This window comes from Schistosoma haematobium, chromosome ZW (genome assembly GCF_000699445.3).
Source record: "Schistosoma haematobium chromosome ZW, whole genome shotgun sequence".
Taxonomy (NCBI): domain Eukaryota; kingdom Metazoa; phylum Platyhelminthes; class Trematoda; order Strigeidida; family Schistosomatidae; genus Schistosoma; species Schistosoma haematobium.
In genome coordinates, this window is record NC_067195.1 from 28950396 (window position 1) to 28969165 (window position 18770).

An 18770-nucleotide genomic window follows, 5' to 3' on the forward strand; every position below is an offset into this window, starting at 1 on the left:
CTTGGTGAGGTATCCTTCTTTTCAGTCTGTCAGTGGCACTTGTTCTTCCTCCAAAATCTTCCTGAATAGAACGTGGAGCATGTTTGCAGTTACTTCTACGTTTAAATTCAGTTCTTCGGTTGGTATATTGTCAGGTCTTGCTGCTTTCCCACTCTTGATTTGTCTGATGGTCATGCTGTCTTCTTCGATCATTGGTGGAGTGCAATTTATAGGAAGGTCTGTGTGTGCTGCTTTGATGTTCGGTGGATTCAGTGGAGCTGGTCGATTCAAGAATTCCTCAAAGTGTTCGACCCATCTGTTTCTCTGTTCTTGAATCTCACTGAGTTGCTTGCCTTCTTTGTCGTTGACTGGTGTCTCTGGTTTACTATATTTCCCTTCTAGTTTCTTCGTTGTGTCATATAGTTGTTTTATGCTTCTTCTCTTGTAGCTTTTTCCTCTGTCGTTGCTAGGTCTTCCATGTATTTCTGCTTGTCAGCTCTGACGCTCTTCCTGATTTTATTGTTTGCTTCTGTGTACTCAGCTTGTGCCTTGACCTTCTCTGTTCTTGTTCCGCCATTGTTAATTATTGTCCTCTTGTTCTTCTTTTCTTGAATCTTGTTCAGGTTTCTATAGAGGTCCATCCCTTATGATGATGTTAGATGCGCTTAGAACCTACTGACACGTTGAAGTTAGTGATTCTTTGATCTCTTTCCAGTTGTCGTCCATAGTAGTTTTTTCTTGTTTGAGTAGATCCTGTAAGGCTTGGAACCTGTTGTTGAGAGCTGTCCTGAATTCGTTGAGTTTGTCAGTATGTCGAAGGAAGGATGTATTGAACTTTTGTAATGATGTTTCTCCAGTTGTTCACTGCATTTTTAGCTTTAGTTCACCTTGGTCACAACTAGGTGGTGATCCGAAGCCATGTCAGCTCCATTAGTTGTTAAAACTCCAAAATCTATATTGGTTGAGAACATACAAAGAAAATATGCTTAAAGCAACAAACACAGATGCTTTGTACTTACATAATAACATCTTCATCCACTGTGTAAGATCATTCCATAACTGCTGAGATATTATTCTAAGAATCATTTCAACTGAATTTAATAGTGGGGAAGTGAAGTCGCTTTCCGAATGACAATTATCCAAACTATCAGGTTGCTTAACCCTTTCCAATGCTATGCAAGGCGATGAAGGGAAACACGAATTAGATACTGCATCAGGTAAGATGCATAATTTGTCATTATATTCTTCTGAATTCGAATGTGTTGGAGCAGGATTCGATTTTTCTTTGTGTTTATGTCTAAAATGATGATAACCGTGATACTTATGATGACCATGATTTTTGTTACTTTGATGGGACTTCGAAATCTTAGGCTCTTTACCATCAAATAACAATTTATCTTGAATATGCGTATGATCGTATGATGATAATTGTTTACTTTGTTCGATGTTGCAAGTTGGATTGTATTTGCTAAAAAACCGAAAACATATTTTATTGCCTTAAAATTAAACCGACTGAATGTGAAAGAAACTATTGTTTATACATTGATTACCATTATAGAAAAGTTGCTTATTGATACATTAAAATTGTTGATCAGCAAACAAACTGAATCTGGTGAAACAAATTATTTTCTCCAGATTGCCAAGACAAATAATATTAAAAGTATCCAGGAAGTATAAAATTTATTTAGAAAAGCATTACAAAGCAGATGTGGAATAAGACGAAGCTATTGATGCTAGATAAGCTTTGAAACAAATACTCGTTTCACCCATAGCTGATAGTTCATTAACTGCAATGTTTACTATCCATAAAGGTAAGTCTAATCATAAAAATTGGTTTATAAGTTATAAGCATCATTGTTAAGTTATTTTAGTTTTTACGACTTAGCAATCAATAAATTATTCCCAATGTCCTAGGTGTTTTGGAGCCGTTAACATGTTTTTCATTTATTACAAAGCAATTAAATATTATGATTAAAAAGGTTACCAATAATCTTGTTAATGTATAACAAAAAGAGAGTTCAGTGAAGAAAATTTTCCTTTCGACAAAATTACTTACTTAAGCTGTACATTCGTATTTATAGTTATATAGAGGATAGAAAAGATTGCATCATAGAATGGATTCCAGACTAAATAACAAATGAGGTTACGTATTATTCAAGGGGTAAGGAAGAAAATAGTTTATGGGTCAGATATTGGTCCAATTGACAGATATACAAGTTTTTTTATCAGAAGGGTTTTTTTAGTAATTTCAATTGCTGAGATCATGAGTCAATTGAAGCTAGACCACCATGGAAAATCTGGAAGCACTGGACGGCCGTTTCAAATCCCGCGAGGCGGATCGTGGATGCGCACTGCTGAGAAGTTCCACGATAGAACGAAACGGCCGTCCAGTGCTTCCAGATTTTCCATGGTGGTCTAGCTTCAATTGACTCATGATCTCAGCAATTGAAATTACTAAAATCTCCACAAAAAACCCCCTTCTGGTAAAAAAAAACTTGTATATTTGTCAATTGGACCAATATCTGACCCATAAACTATTTTCTTCCTTACCCCTTGAATAATACGTAACCTCAAATAAGAACTTTCGTTTAAATTTGAACGAATAGTTCCACAATATTTGGGCGCCGAGTTTATGTGAGACATTAAAAAGAAGAATATATTTGTAAAATCTCAGCGAATGAATTTTAAGTAAATCCAACGTTTCGCCTGGCAATCCGGTCCAAGCTTTTTCAAGGAAAATATCAAACAACAAAATTATCGAATATAAATAGGTACAAGGTTCTTCGGTTTACTGTATACTGAATAAGTCATCCAATCATCGTGAAGGATTTTTTTTATAAATAGGTATTTGTATTAATGTGTAAGAGACATGTTTATATGAAAATAATAAAGGTCAAACAAGTAAAAGTTCATTTGAAAATAACCAAGGGGAAAGGAAGAATAAGAAATTGTCGTGTTATCCTAGGCCATAGAATGACTTAAGGAATACAATGTAAATTCAAGGTTATGACAAATTGTTTTTGTACACATAAGGACAATGTATGTGTTATGAAACCAAAACGTCTTAAGACAACAGAATGTGTTTATACGCAAGTGATGTGAGAAGAAATTTCATTCAACTAAATATTGACTTCGGTCTGTGTATATTAAAACAGATCATTTTTATATATGAAATGAATCAAAAATGCCACAGCCTGCATTAAATGAAGATAAATAAGATAAGTAAACAAAATAAAAGAGGAATGTATATGTAATTGAAGGTGTGTGTTATTTTTAATGTTCCAGTCAATTGTTTAACATATTTAGATAAGATAACGGATTTGAATCATTGAACGTATTATCTACCAATTAGTTACTATGGTATAGATATATCAAATTGCAAGAAGGAGACCAGGTTTACTTATTAATTATTAGTTGCCATGGGACAGATAGTTGTATTCCATCTCTCCTATTAATATTGTTTGAATTAGCCCATATATGTAGGGCTTCGGCTGTTAGTCGTTCTTTGTAAGAATTAAATCCTTCTTGAATGATTCTCGTGCTATTGAAATCAACTGTATGACCCGATTCAATCGAGTGTAATACTATCGCTGATCTGTTCTCAAGCTTTTTTTTTACATCAATTGGGGATTTAGGAATGTGCTTTAAGCACAGTTTGTGTTCCTTCACCCTCACATTCAGTTGCCTTGATGTTTCACCTACATACGTTGCATTACAGTCATTACATTTGATTTCATAAACACAATTCTGTTGATCATCCTTGTGTATTGGATCTTTGATTCTTACTAGTTTTGATCTTAGAGTATTGTTTGTTCGAAAGAATACTCTTATATTTTGACGAGTTGAAATCCTTCTGATGTCTTCTGAGATACCTTTACGATATGGGATCACTACTGTGTTCATCCAACCTTGCTTAACTCTTTTTTAAAAAATATCATTCCGTTCTTCATTCTTAATTATTCTTTTAATAAAACCTTTCGGATAATTATTCATTAATAGAGTGGATACAACTAAATTCATTTCCATTTTTATATCATTTGGTTCAGTGACAAATTATTTGACTCTGGTGATCAAATTTTTGGCCACTGTCACTTTGGTCGAGTATGGATGCGCAGACTTAAAATCTAAAATTTTCCCTGAATATGTAATCTTTCGGAATATATTAATTTTTAAACAATCATTATCCTTCCTTTCAACCAGGCAGTCTAGAAAAGGTAATCTGCGTTCAGGTGATTCCAACTCTTTAGTAAACTTGATTTTGTCATCTAAGCTGTTGAACTGTTGGAATAGTTCGTGTAAACCATCTCGTTTTATAATGACAAAGGTATCATCTACGTATCTTACCCAAATTTTTGGTGGAATGGAACACATTGAGATAACAATTGTTTCCAATGAATGCATGAATAAGTTAGCCAACAACCTCATTTGTTATTTAGTCTGGAATCCATTTTATGATGCAATCTTTTCTATCCTCTATATAACTATAAATACGAATGTACAGCTTAAGTAAGTAATTTTGTCGAAAGGAAAATTTTCTTCACTAAATTCTCTTTTTCTTATTCAATGACACTATGGGCTATTTTAATTATTTGTAAATGTAAATACAATAGATAGTGAACATTCAGAGTATTCACAATATCTAAACTTTAGTTAGTAAAATAAATAATAAACTGTGACTCATAGTTAAAAATATTAAATATAATTTGTTAGTGTAAATATGATAAAATTCTTTTAGTCTGACATGTCTTTCAATGAGCATTAGGGTATAATTAATTTTTCTAAAATTTGGATTAACCTCTTTGTAGTTTTGACTATAAAAGAACACATGAATTTCTTATGTGAATGTGAAAGAATTGCTATGAAGAGTCTTATAGAAAACTGCGTTTAAAAAAGTGAAGTAGTTCTTTTTTTAAGGTATTTCAAATACTATTTTCTTTGTTTAGTTCCAACAATTACAACTGTCATGTACTCAATATGTCAGTGCAACAAATTATGTTTCAAATAAAGTATACCTAAAGCATAAGTTTGAAAAATTATTCGTTCGTAAAAAATGTTTCTGTTGAATGATCATATTCAGGAGTTATGTAAGTTAGCAGTTTTCATGAGTTAACATCAACCGAAAAACTATTTACTGGCATCTAAATTATTTTACTGAGGTTCTTGATGGACGTTATGATTTATTTTTTTACCATATTTGAGATAGAAGTAGTTACTCACTAATGAAATTCGGTGTGGATTGGTGTGCCACATAAAATTCAGTAAAGTTGGAGGTATGAATCATTGCAATGCCATTCCCAACTCATCAATGTCTTGATTACTGCGGGATCAGAATTTTCTGGGTTCTACTTCTTTTGGATTTAAATGTATCCAGATGGAAGAGCTTCAAAACTAAGGCAGAATTATAATCTAATTTCTGGTTTTCAACAGTTCGTCAGATGACAACAGTTAATGGTGAAAATCACCTTCAGATAAACATACATTTAAAAGTTTAAGCAACGAAATGACGAATCCCATTTAAACAATGATATGCTTGAGAAGTCTCAAATAATTATATAAACTAACGATATGAAATCAGAGAATAATCTTAGATAAAGATAAGAACCACTGAGGAAAATAGTAGTTAGTATTGATTTCGTAAGTTCTAGTAAAACAAAATATATTCTTTGTCTCCCCCCTTTACGTCAGACACTTACATGGACATCTCTTATCCAACTGAAAAATAATTTATAGTGTCACTGAATACAACTAACAAAACTAGATTACGTAGTGATGAGTTTTTATTGGTTAATTAATAAAGCAATTATTGATCTTTGTACATTAATATCCTTGCCTTCATCATAAGGGAGATGAAATATGTACTTTAAATCAAACAATTTATTAACATTTTAAGGAATTTATGAAAAATAACAACAATGATGATACATGTCTTCATTTTAAATATTTATCGTTGTCTAGGTATGGACATACGGTAATGAATTTTTTTTAAAAAAAAACACGTAGATAGACAATATGGTTTACAATTAGTTCCTTCATTTAATTATCTGCGAAACATGTCTGAGAAATTATGTGATGACAACTGAAGCACAATCGTACCAATATCAATAACAAGAATGAATCACAGCAGAAATAAGCTGCAACTTCAACATTCCATATTCGTCCGAAGAAAAGATACAGTACATGTGATGTAATTCAGTACATTTTAGCTTAACTGAACAAATAAAGTTTGCACTTGATAAAGAACGATGAAAAATGTGCAACATAAAGAACTTTTTAAACTACAAAATGTCTAGACACTTTTTACTAAGTTCTTTCTATCTACTAAAGGAATGTGTTGTAAAATATTTTTTATTAAAAAGATAGTGGTTATCTGCTCGAGCTGAAGCGATAACAACAGTTGAAGCTAATACTAGAAAATGTTAGGTCTGATATACCAAATAATATGACATCCATGTCCATTACTTCTCACTTCCCATAAAAGCATTAAAACCAATTGACACATAAAAGCTAAGCAAATTTTAGCGTGTTTATCTTTATTGAGAGCAATAAGGATCAGTCCTTTCAAAAACAGCAAAGTAATACTCTATGGGTGGAAAATGTTTATCATGGTTTAATCTCTCAAACAGACATTATTTAATGGAATGGAAACTTCGATGACGATACAGGTATTCTCTAAACTTTCGTTTCATAAAAGTGCAACAAAGTAGACAATGCAACTCAATAGCAATTCACCATTATGTGTACTAGATTTCTAGTCATGAATGTTGCCTGAAAACAAAATACGATGTACAGAAAACAGAGTACGAACCATTGTACCCCAATTTCAACCTGCGAAGTAATAGCTTATAGTTTCAGTCAGATATTTCCTCGACATAAGTTCTGATTACTTTCTTACTGATGTTTCCATAGCGATAATCAAAGAAGTTTTGTGGTTTTATAAGTAAAATACCTATTAATAGGAAGGGCGAGGAGAATCAGTTCAAATAAATTTTTTTCGAAAACATTTGTAAATATTCCTTTAGATATAACATAACTCTGTTCATAGCATGTTATCATGTAAACCTGCGCATTTCTAACTCATATTCCAATAAATACTCACCTGCTTACGGTTACACCATCCGTAAATTCTTCATACTCACCATCTATAGCGAATATCTCTTCCTCCATGCAGTTAGTGGATGTTAGTGAACTAGAAAGATGTTCTTCAATTTTCCCCGTTTTACTTCTATGGAGAAAAAATAAATAGACCAATTAAGTTGCAGATATCAACTGGCTTGTTATTATCATATCAAAATTTCAGCTAGATGTTTTAATCCGTACAATACAAGTTAGTCATCCAAAACAATTACAATGACATTGCATAAAAAGAACAGTACTGTTCATTCACAAAGTCCTTAAGTGAATATGGACGATGAACAGTAATCAAAGTTACTATATTTATATTTCACATATTCTCAGGAAATCAATTTTTTTCAAATGCTTATTACGGACAATCCTTCATAAGTAGTTTACTATAAGACAGATATTTTAAATGTATCCGTAGGGTGTTCCTTCGAAAATAGTTCGAAATGTTAGAAACAAGCTCAATGGTAGGGCTTCTGAATTCCATAGATACATATGCATATGGCTTACTTGAGTGTAATTAAGTCATATATCTAAACACCAATAGGGGGTAAGATTGATGAAATATCATATCTGTAACAGGTTACTTAAACTGACGTACTTTTAAATCACGTGACTGAATATCGATTAGCATAGTAAGTATGTCCTCTATGTTTTATTTTTCAATTTCTAAACAACGTCATTTTTCTTCTCTTTACGAAATCCTCTTTATTTCTCTTATTTTCTTCCCACTATCGAAAAACGGAGAGTATTAGAACTCTAATATTCTTTATTCTCTTTTGGAAATTTTCAAAAATAGTTTTCGACCATTGTTGATTTCTATTCACCCTCCTGGTATAAAGTTTTCCTATATGAATCAACAAAAAAACCTTGAAGATCCGAAATTGTTGTGTCTGCCTAACTTGTATGTTCTCCAGTACAGTAAACTGTCTTTCTCATAAATATCAAACTAACAAGCGAACGAATGCACTGTACGAAGTATCAATTAAAAGATGGAAAAGCACTTTGGTTCTCATACATATTACATATTATCGTTAAGTGAAGCGACTAGAACGTAATCAGCGAATTTTAATTCGGTAAAAAAATAATGAGAAACGCGAGCAATCATTTATGTCACATAATAAGAACAGTAATACAAATGTCTTTTTATTTTAGATGTTGAAAAACGACTCAAATAAACCTCCTAAAAACGAAACACAAGGCATGAAAGTTAGAGTAAATTAAAACTGTGTGAGTTTATTAGTACTTGCGAAGGATCACTAATTGCGTAGCATTGCCGAACAGCTGATACCATTTTAAGTGCATATATAACTTCAAACATCTAATGAACAGGTAAAAATTGTGTGAGGACGATAACGAAAGCTTGAAATAAAATATTATAACTAGATTTCAACAAGGAAATTGGTGTTAGTTTTTCATCCTTGAGATAGAGGCATCCAAATTCTGAAGATATTTAAATGTCGTCTCACTTAATGTAGGGATGGGATAATAACAGTAATAAATATGTATGCAAGGCCTACAAAACCAGCTTACTGTATATGATTTAACCTTCTGTCAGTGATAACTTTCTTCATATTCAGAGATGTATCCATGATTGTGCTTGATACGTTAATCATGTTAGAGAACTCTATAAAAATTTAAAATAAGCGTTATGTAAAATAAATAATATGAATTGACGACAGTTTGCTATTGAGACACTTGTCAAAATAAGTCCCATTACGGTCAAAAAAGAATCTAACAAAATATCATTATTTTAACATGCACTTTGAGAATAAAAATAATACAATAATTTTAAAGATAAGTGTAAGTACTTGTGAACTAATATTAGTTGGAGGGCTACTGAAAACTATAGAGCTGTAGATAGCTGTTGCTTCCTAATTGTTGGATCGCCTAGCAGTGGGTACCTATGAGAACAGAACGTTGAGGTTATTACAGAAACACGATAACTGCATCAAAATCCACTAAATCACACTTTTAACTTCAGCCAATTCATGCTATAGCTTCACGTAATGTCATTTGTGAGTTACTGTATCATAGGCATCCAACTGTAACTTCAAAAAACTCATCTCGATCATTTGGGATGAGACGATTGTTGTCATTTTCTCGAGTGCTTCTGTGGAGGTTCAGTATAAAATATATCAAGTTGTACACTAAAGTCTTGATAAATGTTTAATTCTACGAATAAAAATCAGATATACCTGGCTCACGAAATACTTACTCATGAAACGAAAACGCTTTATAAGTGACAGAAATATAACCCATTGCCAAAGAAAACGAATAATAATTTCTAGATTAGAATATCCGCATACACCATTTTATAGTAATCCTAGAACTTCCAAACCGACTAATCATAGAAAACAAGGACAAACCACGCCAGCTGTAATGAATTTCAACAATTGCTTACAAAATTCTTATCATGAACTTGAAGTAAAGGTATAATTCAGAAGATAACTTCTTATTGGTCATCTGCCTTTTGAGTGTACACATTTATTCTAGATTTCAGCAAGTCGGAGTGCTTAATAATATTTGATGTCGATGTTTTCTGTTATTGCCATAAATTCAAATTGACTGAATAAGTGGGGTTTTACAACTTCCAGATTTTTTCAGAATGCAATCTGTGTTATACTTTGATATGGGGTCAAATCCATTAAGGAGCATCATTCTCTTCAAGATTATACATACACCTTGTTAGTGAGTGCCAAACAGCACGAAACCCAGGTCTAGAGTTTCCTGCCGACTACCTCCAAGCACCATCTTACATCATAACATGATGCACACGTTGCCGAGTCACTTGACTAGTGCCCATATTGCAACTTGATGGGTAAAATTAGATATGCAATAAGAAGAGCCTGATATACATGACATTATTCACTATTCAGTGATCGACCAATTGTAAATACATCTTAGTCCCACAGGAGGTCAGTCGAGACCCAGATAGATCAGTAGCAACCTGTGATTGTGAAGCTGTGTGGCATGTGATCGAGTGCGTCAGAGAGAATCAGTCTCCTCAAGATTACAGGTACAGTTCACCGAAGAATATCTATCGGCAGAAAACCTAGGTCCAAGGATTCTTATTGATTGACACTACTTTATACTTTGGAGTGTACGAAGAAAAGTGGTCATCAAGAAGGCAAATGAAGGTAGCGAAATTACGTGACTTCGAGAAACAAATAGATTTGTCCGTAGGGATGAATTCTTAATCTGCTTTTAACCACAAAAGTAAACAAATGTACATGAAGCTAACATCAAATAGTGGTAAATAGTAATGCTTAAAACTGGGACATTGAAAATTGACCCTATAATCTGTCCCCAAAACCCGATGCCACAACTCTGTATATACCCTTATTTCTCTATCCTGAACCATTGTTACATTGTGACTTCTATTCTGAGGTAAACAGTGAAAAGTTTCGAAGTGTATGTCTTCATTATTTCAGGGGCGAGCCCATATAAATCCTGATCGGTAGGTAACCGAAATAAGCAATGACAGGTATTCATGAAACTCTTGCTGTCTGAGAACATCATTACAGAAGCAAACTACTGAAACCAACAGCAAAATGTTATATCATTGTGGCTTTTGCCTAATACAAGAACCTTCACAACACACATTTACGCATTAAATGTAAAGTAATTGGAGAGGCTTTCATTTGTAACTATGTCCAAGCATAATTTTATGAAAACTAGTTTTCGTCTTAAAACGTATTACCTATATTTTCTAGTGAAAGTTCATAGTATGCTGTTTTTAGAAATCAAATACTGAAGCAATAAATAAACAATATTTTCTACCTGATATGAGATTACTATCATCATGATGAAAAGTAGATTTATTTTCATCAGAAAGTTTTATTTGTTTACCAACAACACGTAAATGTGGGAATCGAGATAACCAGTCTTTACATTCATAAAATAAATGATCTTGAATTCCACAAGGATTATTATTTATACAGTTGGTAACTGATGAATTAAGATGATCAGGATACTGATAAGCTGTAAAAATATTTTGATTAAAGAAGAACAAACAAACGAATTACTTAAATAATAATTCTTTTTTCTATTAATCATTTCAAACAAACTAAATACATGCACTGCAAGTAACATAACAAGAGAGAACGAATGTTTACTTTGACTTAGTTTAAAACAAAATTTGTAAATTTCAAATAATTATTAAACAAAACCAATTTATTTTCTTATAGCCTCCCTTTGTTTATCTCACTGATTTATTATTTAACGTGTCAGTTATTGAAACAAACAAGTAAATAATCATAACAAATAACAATTCATTCATTTACAATTTATTGAACTCAAAGGTAGTGACATAGTATTTGTTTTAACTTGTTTTAATGATGATCATCATTAAATATACTGTAAACAATAAATTAATTAGTGATTATATTGACTGTTGTCACATAAATGATCTATGCAGGAAAATTAGTGTTTGTAAATGTCTAAATTATGTAAGATATTTATTTTCAATTATATTACTAAACAATGGTTTTTATTTAAATTTGAAGTTCTTCATCCAAGATAAAGTAACAGTTATTTGTTGTGATTTTGAGATAGTGAAAATAGATCTTTATAACAAAAGAATGGTCTGGGTCAGTTTTGAGTATGATTGACTTAATAGTAAAATAAAATTTACCTAATGCCAAATACTGTATCTTTCATTATTCTTATGTTTCTTCTTCTTTATTTATTTGAACACATGAATATTGGTACAAGAGAGCGCCAATATATATGCGCCACACAAAACAATGAGAATTCGAAGAGAAGTGGAAAAAGAAACTAAGGAGCGCAAAAGAAAAAGAGAACAATGACGAAGAGATTGGAGTAAGGTAGTGTGGTAGTAACGACGGAACGAAAAGGTACAATCAGAAGAAATCTTTCAGGTAAAGGAAACACAACCACTTTTTACGAAGAAAGTAAAAGAATGTTACAGCAGGATCGCCACTGGCTTCTATTCTGAGCCATATCTGATAACGTCTCTAGCCACTGTGTAGCACCATCTCTCAGACCCAACCAGGGAGTCGTGAAGGACCAACAGAAGCCAGTCCTTTACAGCTTTCTTTCACACCACGACACCATGTCATGCACTGACCACCTCTCCGCTTCTTCCAACCAGTCCCAGAGTCGGCAAATAATGCACGACGTGGAATTCCCTGGGACGACATTCGTAGAACATGTCCAAGCCACCGAAGTCGGTGTTTGAAGATGGTGACACCAATTGAATTATCGTCTCTGTGACCGAACACACGATGCCGAATCTCTGCATTACTGACATGGTGTTGCCACTGAATGTCAGCAATCCTTCGGAGACAGCGATGATCGAACACAGAGAGTCGTCTAACGTCCTCAACTCGGAGAGGCCAGGTTTCACAAGCATAGAGCAGAATTGCTCTCACTGACGCTATTGTATATCCGACCTTTTACAGCCAGAATGACATCACGAAGGCGCCAAAGATGGCCCAGATTGGCATAAGCCGCTCTGGCTTTCACTATGCCTGAATTGATCTCATCAGTTACGCCACCACCAGCACTTATGCAGCTACCTAGATACACGAACTTTTCGACTACTTCTATCTGCTCACCATCCAGAGTGAGTGCAGGGTTAGAATCCTGCCAGTCTTGTAGAAGTACTTTGCACTTCGAAGGTGCAAAGTACATACCATACTGATTGCCAACTGATTAAGTGTGGATTGCATGCCTTGGGCATTGTCGCACAGTAAGACAATATCATCCGCATACTCAAGGTCGAGAAGTCTTTCTCCAGGCAACAGATCCACACCACCATTACTTACATTCATCAGAGCTGTTTCCAGAATGTCATCGATGGCAAAGTTGAAGAGGAATGCTGAGATTGGGCAACCCTGCCTAACCCCACTACTCGAATGGAACAATGGAGAGAGGTGGTTGTATGCCCTCACTCTGCCTGAGGTGTTTGTATATAGGGCTTTTAGGATGTTAATAAACTTCTCAGGCACACCCTTCTTCAATAGACAATCCCAGAGAACAGTCCTATCCAACGAGTCGAAGGCAGCCCTGATGTCAAGAAACACTACGATTGTTGGCCTTTGAAAAGTATGGCGGTGTTCTAACATTAGGCGGAGGGTGAATATATGATCAATACATCCTCGACCAGAACGAAAACCAGCCTGCTCCTCGCGAGTCAATCTTTCTCGGGTTTTGAACAACCTACGCAGAATGACGAAAGCCAATAGCTTGGACGCAATCGGAAGTAGACTTATCCCTCGACAGTTGCTACAGAAACGACGTGAACCCTTTTTAAAGATAGGGACAACTATCGACTCATTCCATGACGTTGGTACACTCTCTAGTTCCCAAACCTTTGTAAACAACGTCGTCAATTCCTTAGTCAAAAGTCACCACCATCTTTAAAAAGAGCCGGAGGTAAGTCATCTGGGCCAGGTGATTTGTAACACTTCAAGAGTTGGAGTTCCTTGCGGACTTCCTCCTCATTTGGTGGATCAGTCGTCACCGGCCATGGAGGGCAGGACAGTCTGACCGATGTTGCCGGGACAGCAGGCCAGTTGAACTGCCCTTCGAAAAATTCTGCCCATCGTCCAAGACGTCGATGGATGTTAGTGATTGGCATCCCATCATCCTCGCAGATTGTTTCACTCACACCAGACTTCTTGCTGCCAGTGGCTCGGATGAGTTGGAAGAGCTTCCGGTAGTTACCAGATACAGCTGCTGCTTCCAGCTCATTAGCACGCATCGACCACCAGGCTTCTCGGTCCTTACGCAAGCTTTGCCCAATTTCCTTACGTAACATCCTTCGTTTATGGTCAAACTCACGGTCACCCGGAGTAGACCGACGGGCTTCAATGAGTTGTAAGGATCCTGGAGAAACCCAGTGCTTAAAAGCGGGACGTTTCGCAAACCCACAACTGACTGTTCCCGCCATTTTCATGGCGTCATGCAATTGTAACCAATGCTCATCTATACTTTTCGGTGGAGTGGTAGCTAGCCTAGAGGCTATCTCGGTTCGATACTTACTTGCAACAGAAGTTGCAACCAGCTTGCTAACAACAATCCGTTGGTGGTGGTCACTTCGTTGGCCACTGAAAAGTAAGGCAAGATTGGCGCAGACCAAGGCATGGTCAGAGTCCAGATAGGTACTCCAAAAGGAGCGGCAGTCTTGTACACAACCACGCCAGCGGTAGCTGATCGCGATGTGATCAATCTGAGTCCAGGCTTGAGATGCAGAGGGAGGACACCAGGTGGCACATCGGTGATGACTGTGCCGAAAGTTAGTGCTAGCCAGAAACAGGTTGTGGTCTGTGCAAAGTTGCAGTAGACGGTCCCCGTTATCTGACCTGCGACCAACGAGTCCCCATCGGCCACCTAAACGACTCTCTCCTGTGCCTAGACGCCCGACCTGAGCATTCAAGTCTCCGGCTAGTACTACAATATCTGTCGAACGCACTTTCTGGAGAAGAACAGATAACTGGTGGTAAAACTCATCCTTGATTGTTGTGGCTGACTGACTGATTGCATCCGGGCTGCAATCTGTCGGAGCATAGGCGGAGATGACGAAAAGACATCGTTTCTCACGCCGATTTCTTCTCACTTTGATGGAACTTTCTAATCTAACAGCACATAACCGACTGTTAATGGGGATCCAATCGACTAGTGCTGCCTCAGCTCTAGCGCTTAGTGCGACACCAACGCCAGCAAGACCAGACGAAGATGCCACAGGGTCCCCGGATAAGCGCACGTAAAACAAGCTTTTCGAAGCGACAGATGGAGATCGAATTTGTAGTACTTCACCAGAGTCTTGAATACGGGTCTCGGATAGACAACAAACATCAATATTAAGACTTTCCAAAGACATAGCCAGCCCTATCTGTTGTCCGACCTGCATAAATGTGCGAACGTTGAAGGCAGCCAGTTTGAATGGTGCACGTGGTTTCAGAAAAACTGCTTCAGTCCTCGTATTCGGTGGTAACATACAATTTTCAACCGGACAGTGACTCGAGAACGTTTAGATACAGTCGAATTTCCACCAAAGACGAGCCGCTGTATAAGTATAAAAGAGGGTGAATAATGTGGAAAATAATAGCAATAATAATAATAATAATAACAATAATGACAATACTAGTAGTAATAATAATAATAGTATTAATAATGACAATAATTGTAATGATAATAATCTGAATCAATTGTTTGTTTTTCAAAGCGAGAAAGGTAATTTCCATAGGCATAAAGAGTTCATCAATTTGTGTGTGGGCTGTGATACTGCCCGGGTGCCCAAACCGAAGCACGTGGTTATCTTAGGGGCCACTCCCCGAGCCTTTGACCTAAAGGTCTAACCCACAAGGCAGTGGAGCATCGTAAGGAGATGCAGTCCCATGGTAGCCGGTGACCAACGATTGGTTCATACGCCATTTGTTCCCGCAGGATACTGGAGCCCATGTGCACCATTGATTTGGAATCCGGTTAAAGCGCCGGACATTCGCTTTTCGTCCTCTCATTTTCGTAAACAACACCCTCGCCACGAGAAGGCAATGAGTAGGACTTCCCTGGCAGAGGCTGTATACGCGTGGCCGTGTGAGAGTATTTCGAGAGGGAGAGCGGACTCTCCCCACTCTCGGCCTCTTGGATAAAGTCACTAATATACAAAATATCATAATGTTTACAGATTAATCTATCGTTTGATAATTCAAAGTAAAATATCTCAGTTATTAATTCATGATTTAGCACAATAGACAAGAGGATGATTTAGAAACAATGTCATATATGTTAGACATCGATATATTTCAGAATATGATTTAATATATGTTACGAAGTAGATGCGGAATTATTTGTCACTAGTATATAAAAATTCCTTCGGTATTATCACTAAGTAGGATTCGTAATGCCAATTTATTTAAATACTGCATTTTAACGATATGATTACTCATAAAATTGTCTTTTTGTACAATGAGATATTACAAAGGTTTGGTAAAAATCTCATGATTATAGTTAGATGTTGTTTAATAATGAACAGATTGAGATAGCTAAATAATCCAAGAAATATTTAAGATTTCACAAGGTATATTGTGATTCATAAGCTAAACGAAGTTGTCAGTTAGAAAGTGTCAAATTTAGTTCAGAATGGTTTTACATAAAATAGGCAACTATTGGCTACTGAGTCTAGAAAAATAAAACAATTATATTTCATGACTTAAAAGTCTTGGCTACTGATTTGTTTATTGAAAATACTTACCGATTTTTATTAATACCGTTCTCAATGAGATATCACATTTTTCCTACTCCGTTTGATAATGTTTTTTAAATCTTAATCTGCACAAGAATCAGCTGATACGTAGATATTTCATAGTTGGTACGCAAAAATACCAAAAAAGTTTATGGTATATGGTTAGTCAATTAATAATAGACAACGTAGAACCTGACAAGAAATGTAGTATGAGCTCGTTATCAAACCTGATAAACACTATTTACAAATTTACTTTTAATAAACTTCTATGAACATTCTGGAAAAAGTCATTTAATCAATGTCAGAGGTATCAATACACCTTGAACACAGAATATCCAGATAAATAATCGTTTATTTTAAATTTAGAGGAAAATTCTTCGAATTTTACGCAACACGTCATTCAGCTAATATTAGCATTTAAAAAAAAATCTATTAAAGTTTGCAATAAAACTTCCTAGTATCAACTGCAGTAAATGGGTAAAAGTTTGAGAATGAACTGAATTTTTATGCATCGGGCAAAGAGAAAAGTTAAGTTGTCATGAACATGACAGAATGTAAGACCATAATTGATTTTGAATATAAATCAAGTAAATATAAGATTATCCTTACTGGAATTTAATAAAAGAATGTATTATGTTACAAGTTCTAATAATGGTAAAGAATAAACTATTGTTCGAGATATACAGCTTTATGTGAACTTTAAGATCTCTTTCTTTTAGAGTCGCTCATACTCTTTAGCTTATTGATTATAAAATATTACTTTATTTTGTTCCAAACATTTTGCTTCACTGTTGAAAATCTAAAACATGCTTGCGTGAAATCTTTACGTTACTGTGTCCATTTGTCAACCTTGAGAGTAATTGACAAAACAGATTCGCACTTCTTTCTATTCACAAAACATATGTAGAATAAGGGTGTATAGTTACTGCTTTGTGTCTTTAACAACCCAAATGAATTTCCACTCCCATGTTGATAAAAATATTTGATATATACTTTGTTTTTCTAATTAATCATGAATTCTTGTACATTTACGCTCAAAAAACAACAATACCTATTTACATATTTTCTAATTCATTAGAATAATTTCAAGAAAAGCATTCAATTTCAACTAAATCATCACTTTCTAACGTAAAGTTTTATCCTTAAATTTTATGTCAAACGATTTTTCATTCAGGTTACTTTTCTGGATTGGTTACCTGTTCCTGTTGATAACAAGTAAGGATCATTAAAATGAGGCTTTATCAGATTGCTGTAAAAAACGTTTATTGATTTGACATGATTATCTGATAACTCTTACAACTAACCAAATGAATGAATATTTGACAACAGAATAGTAACACTCTAAAGTATTACACACTGAAATATAACATCTACTATTCCGTATAGGAAAGTGTAACGCTAAGTAACTCTATAAAATAGTTTTTAACAAAACTTATAATTTCTTAAAATTAATTTCTATTTACATTGACACAAAATTACTTAATTTTCACTTTGTAGACAGTATTGATCAAATAAGTAAAAATAGGAGACAGAAAAAAATGCTACTAATGAAATATGCTTCTGTTTTCTTTTATTGTTTCTTATATTTACGGCAAATCTGGTTTCCTTACAACTTGGATAAGTAGTCCAACTTTTGGTCAATCAATTTTATGTAAAAATATAGACCACTGTTATTATGGACCAAGTTAAATATAACCATTGGTGAGTGGGTTAAATGTGTTATGATTACTTAGAGGATAATTTTAATATGGTTTATGTAACTAAAATCAAACTGTCTTATATTTCTGTCTTCGAACAAACATCAGTCATGAAGATAGAACGGATCGCTCACTAAGTACGTGAATAGATCGATACCTCTTATTATGCAAGTGACGTAGTAATGCTTACTGTTGTGCAGACTGTATTTAAATGGTCTTGGGAAATGAATCATATAAACAAATAAATTTGAAGTCAACAAAACCGTGACTAGAAAATCACACTACCTGCGATTCATTGTTGAGAAATTATAATTTATAACATACCATGCCACTATTCAGATGTTCGTAACTGTTCATTTGAAATCCTTCTGGAAACTTGACTTTTTTATTCAGTACTGTTTTTTGTCTTTAAGGTTCACTACTCTGGTTCTTAGAGTAATATATTACTCAAGATATAAAATTTCCGTCCAAAAATTCTTTTTAGACATATCTTGGATAAACATACTTTCTCAGCTAGCGCAGACTTAATTTGAAGTTAGTTCTGGAATGCATAGGCTGTAGTTAAGATTTTCTAGTTAAACCTGTTCAATGAAAGCCTATCACATGCATTCTATGGGCTATGAGTACTTTTAGTGAAATGTGAATCTGGCATCCTTTGCTTTAGACACTAAAGTGTCACCTATTTATTCATAAGGCCCTTCGCTTATCGACATATTATGTACCTTAAGTACTAGTTGTTTACGCAATTGGTATATTTTTAA

The 18770-nt window shown here is 34.7% G+C and overlaps 1 protein-coding gene across 1 annotated transcript in view; it reads right to left on the reverse strand.

Moving 5' to 3' along the window:
• The window catches only part of CCDC81_1 (Coiled-coil domain-containing protein 81), a 43653-nt gene that overhangs the window by 10612 nt on the left and 14271 nt on the right, over nucleotides 1–18770 (reverse strand). Inside the window, exons 4-7 of the mRNA XM_051210952.1 lie at nucleotides 10882–11082; nucleotides 8632–8725; nucleotides 7076–7201; nucleotides 999–1447 (exon numbers count right to left, since the gene is read on the reverse strand). Coding sequence (XP_051070979.1) covers nucleotides 999–1447; nucleotides 7076–7201; nucleotides 8632–8725; nucleotides 10882–11082 — 870 coding nt within the window. The remainder of the gene's footprint in view (nucleotides 1–998; nucleotides 1448–7075; nucleotides 7202–8631; nucleotides 8726–10881; nucleotides 11083–18770) is intronic.